At 38.9% G+C, this 11,995-nt stretch overlaps 1 protein-coding gene across 1 annotated transcript in view; it reads right to left on the reverse strand.

The window, feature by feature from the left end:
* Positions 1 to 9,612: 9,612 nt before the first annotated feature.
* The window catches only part of LOC121327584, a 25,450-nt gene continuing 23,067 nt past the window's right edge, over positions 9,613 to 11,995 (reverse strand). Inside the window, exons 14-16 of the mRNA XM_041271724.1 lie at positions 11,031 to 11,173; positions 10,419 to 10,521; positions 9,613 to 9,972 (exon numbers count right to left, since the gene is read on the reverse strand). Coding sequence (XP_041127658.1) covers positions 9,768 to 9,972; positions 10,419 to 10,521; positions 11,031 to 11,173 — 451 coding nt within the window. The 3' untranslated portion in view covers positions 9,613 to 9,767. The remainder of the gene's footprint in view (positions 9,973 to 10,418; positions 10,522 to 11,030; positions 11,174 to 11,995) is intronic.

Below are 11,995 nucleotides of genomic sequence, written 5' to 3' on the forward strand. Positions count from 1 at the left end.
TGAACATACTGGAGCACTATTGTGAAACATGGGTTTTAAAACAAAGAAAACTGCAAAAATAGCGATCACGGAGGGCGTTTGTTTGCTTTCTCTACAATTGAAAGAATGGATTTTTGTATAACGTATTGATTAAGTTATTTTATACAATTTTATATTTAAAAATGTGTGTTGTAATACTAGGAAAAATGCAGAAGTAACATTGTTTACAAAAGTAAACCAGACACTTGCACCCTGTCACAAAAGTCACAAATAAGATGCCTGGGCAGACAGCCAAAGTAATAGGTGTCTACCTTAGATGCGCAGAGACAAAAGGCCTATGTTTGTGAGGAAGGTGTAAAGAGAAGGAACCACAGAGAGTAAATTAGTCTTAACTAGCTTTTACAGCACTGAAAGTTTTGCATTATGTTTAAACTGTGTTTGATATGCTTTTTTATATTAAGTTCCTCTGCTCTAGTATTGTGTAAGTTTTGAATTGTCTCACTTCCTTTCTTAAGAGGCCAGCTATGTGCAGTTTCACACAGCGTAGAGTGTGACTTAAAGTTGAAAATAGGTGTCTGAGCTAACCGCATTGGAAATTGAACAAGAAAATGGGAAGGGGAATCACCCACAATGTTTGTGTTTAAATACATTGTTATAATACAAACATATACATTGAGTCAGACAGACTTGTAGTTGAAGTCGACTGTAAACAATGTCTATACGATTGTATTAACGGTATACCTTTTTCCTTCATATAAATGTGTCAAAAAACAATGTCAGTCTGTTTTTCTTTATGTAATACTGCATGGCAGTTAAACTAGGCACCCTCACCAGATGATCGCTTCTCAACTATATTGTAGTAAAATAGGATTCTTCAGCCTTGAGTGAACATAATGGTGGTCATGTAACTAGCTGCTTACCCACAAGGACTTGTTTTGATGTATTGTCCTCAGTGATTGAGCACCATTGTATTTGTATACTGTAATTAAACTACTGATGGCAAAAGCGTGCTTCCGCACAACTGTAATCATATCGGTCCGCTTATAAGAATCCGCCCATCCGGGACGGATGTGATTCTTATAAACGGAGTGCACTGTATTCTTTGGGTGTTAATGTGTGTGCCATGATTCAAACTAATATATATATATATATATATATATATATATATATATATATATATATATATATATATATATATATATATATATACACACACACACAAACACACACACTGGTTGATAAATAATTAATGACTTCATAATATACTAATTATAAATTCACTTCATGATTTATTTACTCAATTATCCTGCTTCCACATTCCTATTATATATTTACTGACTTATGAATATATGTATTTGTTACAGAACCAGACAAATTAGACAACTTATTGCTTTCACTTGTAATTGACATTTACACTGAGACTTTGCCTAACCATTATTGCTTAAACTATTGATTTATAATATTAACCTTCTTTCCTACTTTTATATTGCATTTTATTCACAAACTTTTGATAAGACATAAAGTGTTCTGTTTTATTGTGCAATTGTTTCCTCACGGTCTTGAGCTCGTTTGGGAGAAATTTGTAACTCTGAGGATACATGTCAAGTGATTTGCAGCTGTAAAACATACATGGCTGCCAAAAAACATGTTTAGATGTTAGCCTGCATAGTTCGGGGGCTTCCAATTTCCTGTCAATTAGTACCTATTCTCTATTTAAGTCCTGATCACTTGCACCTTTGCTGTCTAGTGTTTCGTTTTTGTAGCAAATGCTCAGACACCGTCTTTTCGTGCTTCACTGCTAATCTACACTTCGTTGCCTTTCACTGGAGGTCAGTTCTCTACGCAGCGTTCCCAAAATATTATCAATTATTTTCCTACCTGCTCCGATGCTTCTTCTCATCATTCACCTTCTCTATTCAGCTGCAAGAGCTCCAGCGTTAGTCTTTCCTGCTCCGTCCAGCTTCCAGCCCAGCAACAGCACCGTCCAAACCACAGCTTCTTTACTCAACTTGTCCGCATCTTTATTGGACAGACTGGCACTCCACTAAGACTTTCAAAGCTCCTTCAACAAGACATTGACACCGCTGTTCTGCACCTTTTTCACCGGCGCCTCTGTCCATGGCTACCACGGCAATGCCCTCATTGAGTGACTGTGGGAGTGGTAAGTCGCCATGGTGACCAGGCAGCTTCATCCGGCACTGCAAGCTCCATGCTTCAGTATTGCAATCTTCTGGCTTGCAGTTGCTGCGCTTTCACAACCTGCGAGGGCTCGTCAACTCGCAGAATTGTGACATCTAAATACTGTGTTAGCGTATTCAAATACATGACTAACTGTCCTAAAACAGGCAACTAATATATTCAAATCTGAAATAATACACAATTGTTCTACATTGAGAAGGATTTCAATCACAATAACCAAATCTATTCTACCTGGCCTCACTCAAGCCAATGGTTAATTCAAATCATAATCTCTAGATGGCAGTATAACACCACAAATTCTATACAAAGTCTTCAAGCTGGTTTGCTATCACTGTGAAGCTTGCACACTCCAGTTTTTCTATACATTCCTGCAGTTTTGTCACTCTGAGCGATTATCAGGAGTTCCCTTGCCTCCTCAACCTTTTCCCAACTTATATCAACTGACATTCTTCAATTTCAACTCTTCCCCTCTTCAAGGACCTGATCATGAAGCAACCTTACTCAGCTGCTTTTTGAGATGCTCAGAATCTACCATCTCAGTAACATCCAGCTTCCCTGCATCAGGCAGTTCACATCATTCCTGTTCACAGATTCATGTTTCCTCATCTGGCGTTGCTCCTCCAATCTGACCAGCTTCATCAAGGCACCTTGTTCAACTTTCAAAGTCATCATTTCATCAATGCGAGCCGCCACAGAACCATGTCCTACGATTATCAACGTTTCAGACTCCAATAGACAATACTCTCAAAAACTGCTCCCGACCAATCAATAGGTTTTCCAGACTCCTCCGAGCAACACATTCTTCATCCTCTCGGATTCTGCAGCGGTCTCAGATCTCTGCGTTCATCATCTCTGGCTCCATCTAAATGTGCCTTAACACTGAAAGACCAATATCCACCGCATTCAGCATATACCTACTCTCTGCAGCAGACCACCGCACTCTACCGATGGTAGTCCTCCGTTCACTATCTCTGCTTCAGCAGATCTCTGCTCTCTACAGCTGGGCCTGTGAACGCTACTGACAGCACTCCATTGTTTTCTTCCTCAGACCTCTGTTCTGTTCAGCAGATCCCGTCCTCAACTGTTAGTCGCTCGTTACTACAGCACATCTCCACTCCCTCTTGAGATCTGCTCACTACTGCAGCATGCAAAAGTTGCTCTAGTTTACTGTATAAATCCTCTACTGCACTTCTCCAGAGCCGCCAATGCTCCAGCTTTCCTCCAATACGCAGATCGTGGCAGCATTCCCACAAATCAAGGCTAACGCTAATCCCCATCGAATCAAAATACAGGGCACTTCCTTAGCAATCCTAGTCATAGGATCGCCACTCATCCGCTCAAATCTTACAGCATTAATACATGAGATGTGGTAAGAGACTGGAAATCTGTCTTGATTGAGTTTACTATTAAGAGAATAACTGGAGTTGCAAAACCCAAACCTCCTAATGTGAGTTTACCTTCCATTTCAAGCAGACATGATAGTAGCAAACCGCTGATCGATCCCACATTAACTAACACATAGAATGGCGGCATCTCATCTCTCTGCCCTTGTTTCTAGAATATGGAGCGTAAAGGTGCCGAGCTTCCCCAGCAGACAATTCATATGTTCGTTCAGTCCAGCTGCCACCTCAGCCCTCAGTTCCAGCTTTCCGTCTGCCTCTACTTCGGTATCCAAGTTCAGTAAGCTGGTCCCATCTGCTTCCATAACCCCCATCCAGAATCCCCAGCTTCTCCAGATGCTATTTGACTGAATACTACTCAGTAACCTTCTTCAATCTGCTCAGCATTACAGGTCTGCAGCCCTCACTCCTTGTTCAAGAGCTCCTATTCTACAGCCTGCTCCGTGTCTTCAACCTTCTGCACCCAGAATCGAATAATCATATTCCTTCAATCAAAACCAGATCCTGGCTCTCATCGTCCATGCTAGGGATTCTCTCCATACCAGCAGTTCGCCTGACCCTCCGTGGGATTCTTAAGATCTTTCTATGGAGATTAGCTGCCTCTCAGCCGCCTTCGATGCTTACTCCATCACTTGGCTGCATACAAATATGGAGGAGCTGGTCCTCCTCTGCAGTGGATTCCTACACTCATTCATCCTTCTCCAATATAGTTGCTGCTCCCTCTAAAATTGCTAGTATGCTGGTGTGGGCTTCCTGTCTGCTGGGGTCACAAGAGGTTTCCCCCCCAATCAGCCTCAAGGGTTTTTTTCCTCTCCACTGAGCAGCAGGTATACAGATTCACATCCTACTAAATTACTAGCCATCCTCCTGCTTGTCCCATTTGTCCTTCTGTCTTTTGTTCATCTCATGGTGTGGGAGATATCGCGAGGAGCCAGAGGTCCACCCTTTGGGGGGCAAGTGAGTCTCACTCCCTCGAGGGGTGTCTCCCCAAGTCATAACCCTTGTATGTGTTTTCGGTTGCTGGGTCCATTGCCCCTGGGTTGTGTTGGCATCGCCACCCTCAAGTCAGTGACCACCTTCTATCCTAGTTACCATGTCCAGCTCTGCTGGTCTGCTACTAGAGTGGTCCTCGCCAGCTCTTCTGTCTTAGGTCTGGTCCTTTCTAGCTGGCAGTCTGTCCTACTAACCGCACCCCCAGCTCATGCCCAGTTAACTGGACATAAAAATTGGGACTTCATCGTTCTCTAAAAATGTGGCATATGTAAAGAATCTTTTTCACCTGGCATTCTGCACCCACTAGCAAATTAGCACTTTGCCATCATTAATCCATTGAAATGATATTGAAATGTATTCAAATAAAGAAGAGCATGGAATTGGGCAGGGATCTGGAATACTAAAACAGGCGCAAACATTACAATGACATGTAAGGATTTACTCTTTGGTAGTATAACTGATCTCATATCCAGCGCCTACTGCTCTCTGTATGCCTAACTCACCTCACCTGGCTGTAAGTGTGGCCACTAAATAGCCTGATGCACAGACAGCACACATGGCGACCCTCATTATGACTGTGGCTCATTTGTGCATGTTCAGTAATTTTCATTGCTCTTAAGCTTACATAGGCCGCAGTGCAAAATAAATTGCACGGTTGCTAGGCAACTTGGATTTTGCAGCTGCAATTCTCTGCACTGCGCCTATCCTTACATCAGCTCCTAGGAGTGCTAACTGAATTAAACCATTAGACACATTGGTTATCTTCATTGGGTATTAAACACCCATTCAGTTGAAAAAATGTTATCAGTCATTATATGTAATTATAGAAGCAAGAAATGCCTTACTTTACCCATGTGAATTAATTACAAAACGAGTTAGTTATGGGTATAAAAAAAAGTAACTGAAATGCACATTACATGTGTGTAGAGATCCCTGTTGATCTTGCTATATATAAAAACAATCAATGAAAAACTTTTTTTTTTAAATTTTTGTACATAAAACTGCAAAACAAACATTGAAAATGCTGTACAGAACTTCTGAAAATTATTACATAATTTAACACAAGTTAGTTTCATTTTTGTAAAGTTGCCTCAGAAATCCAGTGATTAGCCAAATTCAAGAAGTGATTATATTTTGGTAAATGTGGCACATAACACATTTTTTGTATAGTACAGTGCACAGTGTAAGATTTCATGGACTGTCCAAAGATGATGTGTTGCTTTTTGTACAAACAGGTATCAGATTTTTGACTACTGTATTTATTTGAATGAATTACTAACAGTTGCAAACTGCAAGATGACAGTAACTTTTTTTGCCATGGAGCAATGAATTGAATTTTAAAATTAAGATGCTTGGTATACACTGATATTTAAACCACATCGTATCAGAAAAACATTTGATAGGCCCAAAAAAAAAAAAAAAAATTTTAAATGCTGGCAACTGGAAACTAAACAAACATTTGAGAAGGTTAGGACAGCAGCATCTTTTGGCTTTTGTTCCACCCGAGCTCTCAACTACTTATTTGGTCTAACAATTTGATTAATTGGACAAATCTAACACCTCAGAATGTTTCATACGGAGTGTACCTTGAATCAAGTGCACAGTTTACTATAAAAACCTTGAAAAATATTAAATGTCCAATTGAACAAATACTTCAATCACTTATGTTAATTAAGAGTTTAAGATGGAATGAAAACTAGAAGACCGTGCGGCTCTCGAGGACAGGAATGTTTGACACCCCTGCATTAGAAGATCATTTTCCTCAATCAGATGTAAAATATCACTATGACAAAAATGACATCTCTGCAGGATAAAGTACTTTTTCTGGAAGACATGGGAACATAAAAATGTACATGCTTTGTAGGCTTTCAGAAAATGACAATGTCGGCCAACTCCTTATTTTATATACATGTACGTATGTATATATATACATATATATATATATATATATATATATATATATATATATATATACACACACACACAGTGCCTTGAAAAAGTATTCAGCCGCCATCCCTTTTTTCACATTTCAGAGTCTCACAGCCTGGGATTTTGATGCATTAGATTGGGAATTTTTATTTGTGAATCACACATTCTTCTTCACAGAGCCCCCCCCCCCCCCCAAAAAAAGGAAATTGCTAATTTGTAAACAATAAAATTTCTTGACTAAAAAACTGAACTTTTTTTTTTTTTTTTTTTTTTTTTTTTAAGTCTTCATCCCCCTGGGTCAATACTTGGTTGAACCACCTCTGGCAGTTATTACAGCCAGTAGTCTTTTCAGGTAAGTCTCTATTAACTTTGCACACTGTGATTGAGCAATATTTGCCCATTCCTCCTTGCAAAATTGCTCAGGCTGCATCAAGTTAGTTGGGGAACGTGATGGACAGGAATTTTCAATGGGATTAAGGTCAGGACTCTGACTGGGCCACTAAAGGACATCTATTTTCTTCATTTTAAGCCACTGCAGTGTTGCTCTGGCAGTGTGCTTTGGATCATTGTGCTGTTGAAAGACAAACTTCTTATGCAGTTTGAGTTTTTTGGCAGAGGGGCACAGGTTTTTATCCAGGATTTATCTGTATTGTGTACCATTCATCCTCTCTTCAATCCTGACAATATTGCCAGTCCCTGCTGCTAAAAAGCATCCCCATAACATGATGCTACCACCACCATACTTTACGGTGGGGATTGTGTTGCCTGGCTGGTGTGCAGTGTTTGATTTGCACCACACATACCGCTTAGCATTCAGGCCAAAAAGTTCCATTTTAGCCTCATCAGACCACAAGTCGTTTGCCACATAACTGCAGTATCTTCTAGTGTTGTTTTGCGAACTCTTTTTCCACCCTAGGCTGCTTCCTTGCCACTCTCCCATAAAGGCCCTTTTTGTGGAATGCCTTGGAGATTGTTGATACATGAGCATCATCTTCCAACGCTGCCACTGACTTCTGTAACTCATTCAGTGTCAGTTGGCCTCACAGTAGCTTCCCTAAGAAGTGCCCTTCTGAGCTCCGAGGGATGTTCAATACCTTTGATACCTTTGAATACCTCCATTCCCCAGATTTGTGCTTCTCAATAATCACATCCCTGACTTGCTTAGAATGCTCTTTCGTCTTCATTTTGATTCTTTCTTTTGAAAGTCTCTACCATACTTACCATACATACTCACAGATTAATTTAATGCAGGTGATCCACTAATTTCTTACACAGGTTGAGTCCATCAACAAATTGTGTGACTTGCTGAGGTAATATATTGCAGCTGAGCAAATCTAGGCTTGCAATTACAAAGGGTATGAATACTTTTTCAATCTGATAATTTCCGGTTAGATAGATAAAATATATATATACAGTGCCTTGCAAAAGTATTCAGACCCCTGACCAATTCTCTCATATTACCAAATTACAAATGGTACGTTGAAATTTCATTCTGTTTGATATTTTATTTTTAAACACTGAAACTCAGAATCAATTATTTTAAGGTGACATTGGTTTTATGTTGGGAAATATTTAAGAAAAATAAAAAATTGAAATATCTTGCTTGCATAAGTATTCAACCCCTGTGCTGTGAAATCTCCCAGTTTGCACCGATGAAAGAAATTGCCCTAACAAAGACACAATTACCTTACCATTGGCCTCCACCTGTGAACCATTAAAGTTGCTGTCACATTTTCTGGATAAAAACCCCACTGTTGAAGGATCATTGGTAAGGCTGTGAATCTGAAGGAAAATGAAGACCAAGGAGCATTCTACAGAAGTTAGAGATAAAGTAATACAAATGCATAGATTAGGGAAAGGGTACAAAATAATATCCAAGTGTTTGGTTATTATTTCTCAGTGAGCACAGTTGGATCAATAATCAGGAAGTGGAAGCTGCATCACACCACCCAGGCACTGCCAAGAAAAGGCTGTCCCTCAAAACTCAGCGCTCAAACAAGAAGGAGACTTATGAGAGAAGCCACAGAGAGGCCAATAATCACTTTGAAGGAGCTACAGAGTTCAGTGGTTGGGAGTGGAGTAATGGTGCACCAGTCAACCACATCAAGAGCTCTGCATAACACTGGCCTGTATGGGAGGGTGGCAAGAAAGAAGCCTTTACTCAAAAAGTACCATCTGAAAGCATGTCTGGAGTTTGCCAGAAAGCATGAGAGTGACCCAGCTGCAATGTAGGAAAAGGTTTTGTGGTCAGATGAGACCAAGATAGAGCTTTTTGGCCAAAGCTCAAAGCGCTATGTGTGGCGCAAACCTAACACTGCCCATGCCTCAAGACACACCATCCCTGCAGTGAAGTATGGTGGTGGCAGCATCATGCTGTGGGGATGCTTCTCATCAGCAGGGACTGGGCATCTTGTTACAACTGAAGGAAGAATGGATGGAGCAAAATACAGGAAAATACTGCAAGACAATCTGCTTCAGTCTGCTAAAAAACTAAAGCTTGGGAGGAAATTCACCTTTCAGCAAACAATGATCCCAAGCACAAAGTCAAAGCAACATTGGAGTGGCTCAAGAACAAAAAGGTGAATGTCCTACAGTGGCCCAGTCAAAGCCCTGATCTCAATCCCACTGAGAATCTGTGGCACTATTTGAAAATTGCGGTCCACAAGTGTTGTCCAACCAACCCGAACAACCTGGAGCAAATCTGCCAAGAAGAATGGGCCAAAATCACTCCAACATTATGTGCAAAGCTGGTACATACTTACCACAAAAGACAAAGCTGTTATTGCAGCGAAAAATGGCTCTACCAAATATTAATGTGTGGGGGTTGAATACTTATGCAAGCAAGATATTTCAGTCTTATTTTTCTTAAACATATTTCCCAACATAAAACCAATGTCACCTTACAATAATTGATTCTGAACTTGTGTTTAAAAATAAAATATCAAAACAGAACAAAATTTCAATGTACCATTTGTAATTCAGTAATATGATAGAATTGGTCAGGGGTCTGAATACTTTTGCAAGGCACTAATTATATATATATATATATATATATATATATATATATATATATATATATATATATATATATATATATATATATATATATATTATATAATAATGTGGCAGGGGATGTCTCCATCAGCTCAACAAGTCTATGCCCAGTGCATACTGGTACACAGTCTTCATTAATCTAAAATCTTCAGAAAGTAACACGCAGCAGTACATGTTTTTCTTTAAATGTTGTTAAGTAGGCAAAGTCTTTCTTCACTGAAACAGACTGCAAGACTGTAGGACTTCAGTTGCTGATTTATATTGTAGGAGTTCTCTGTAGAATTGCTCAATATTTCTCTTAATTGATTTCAAAGCAAGAGACCGTGGTTTGTGTTTGTACCTCATGTGCAATAATTTGTCCGTTAGGTAATGAAGCCACAGAACATTTGTATGTGGGTTGTACTCACTCCAGCTGTTACTAAATTAAAAAAAAAGAAACAAAACAAATGTATTAACATTTTATATATTTTAGGGCACCCATCTGATCAAAAGGATTTAACCTAATCTAGGGTAGTACCTTGAAGTGAACATGTCAGCATAATGGTCTGACCAGCCAAAACAAAACAAATCTACAGCAGATTTACTGTCTGGCCAGTTATTGCAACATATGTAAAACATGTGCAAATACACAAAAGGAAGTAACAGCAAATGTAACACAATTCAAACAATTGAGATACAGCACACCAAAAGGTCTCACATAGTACTACAACGCAGGTCTTTGTTATTCAATTTTCTTAATAGCAAATACCAACTGTAAACTAAAACATACTATTGACTCCTGCTTATGTGTTTTTATGAATTTCTTTGAAAAGGGAAGCTACAAGTCAGATTTATAAACACCAACCAAATAATTAAAAGGCTTACTTGTTTTCTTCTCTCATTTTTCGATATATCTCAAACTGGTAGTCTCCCTGCCCCATAAAGAGTTGTTTGTCGGTTGAAATGTCACAGGAAACAGTCAGATCCTCTGAGGAATGGGAAAAAAAGGCCTAATATCACTTCTGATGGAAGGAATGTTTTACACCATGACAGATAAAACAATAGTTTCAAAAGCTCAGCAAGGAAGTCATACACTTTTCTTCTCCTATTATCAATGGGTTACTGTTCTGTTTGCATTGTGCTTATAAAGAATGTGAGCCGACGTTTCTTGTCTCCACCACCACACTGATTGACAGGTGATCGATTTCAGTATACAGCGCATCTATTCAGCCAGTTAAAGCAAAAATCAGAGAAAAATCAGGAAAAAAAATTAATTAGCCAGCCTGCCAGCCAGGGAAAATGAATTAGAAGGTGAACTGTCTCTAGCCAATTCAAACAAACACAGATTAATATAGACAGAATTAGTTTTATGTTGCTTTATCCCAAGAGCATTTGTTTTTATTCACCAATAAATATGCCTGGTTACTTGGGTTCTGAATTGAAACCAATAAGTATAATTCAGCTCTGTAGTTTCTGCTTTCTTCATTTGTTACCAACCAATTTCCAGCCTGGAGATTGTGTAGTCTATGATGTTTATATGAACACCATTAGTCACGACATTGTGAGTGATCCCATTGATTGTATATTTCACTTCCTTAAGGTTGGTCTTCTTCACCAGAATGTTGCCCCAATGTAAATCTCTTTAAAATTAAAAAAAAAAAAAAAAGACAGGTTGGTTATTAAAACATCCCCGGTATGTAGGTAGCTGGCAAAAATATCTAGCTAGCTAATACTGCCTGTTTTTAAAGTGTTGGTGACAGCAAGAATCAAAAGTAGATTTTACGTTCTACAAACTGTTGCACCACCTAGAAAAGTTTGGGGGCATAAGATAAATGAATGTGTTTGTATAAACTGAAGGTTATGTGCTAATCTATTCATTTTATTTATTTGGGTACTGGAGTGGAGTGTAAGATGATTGTGAGGACATTTGTTTTGCATTTCTGTAATGCTGTAACCTGAAATTGCTTGAGATTTACTTCTCTTGTACAGTACTGTAAATGTATATACAATCAAACCCATTTCCAAACTTACACAGGATAAAACGTACACACTGATATAAAGAACCAATATCATGGGGACCACAAGAAAATCATTAAATTCTCCTCCTTGTAGTGCTCTGATAGCACATACAGTACTAGTTACAGGTTACACCGTTTCTTCTGTAATAAACCTTTATACTACATACATTGTATATGTACATTAATTAGTACTGTACTAGGTTTTGATTTCTGATTTGGCAGGTATGTGCATGTATCTGGTTATTACATACCTCTTATACTGTTTTTACGGTCCCAAGGCAGTACGCTGTATCAGTTGTAACATACATACACACACACAGTGGCTCTCAAAAATATCCCCCCCCTTGGACTTTTCCACATTTTGTGTTACAACATTGATTTAAAAAAAATTAGGAGTTTTTGCCACTGATCAACACAAAAAAAGTCCATAATGTCAAAGTGAAA

Source organism: Polyodon spathula, chromosome 1 (genome assembly GCF_017654505.1).
Source record: "Polyodon spathula isolate WHYD16114869_AA chromosome 1, ASM1765450v1, whole genome shotgun sequence".
NCBI lineage: Eukaryota > Metazoa > Chordata > Actinopteri > Acipenseriformes > Polyodontidae > Polyodon > Polyodon spathula.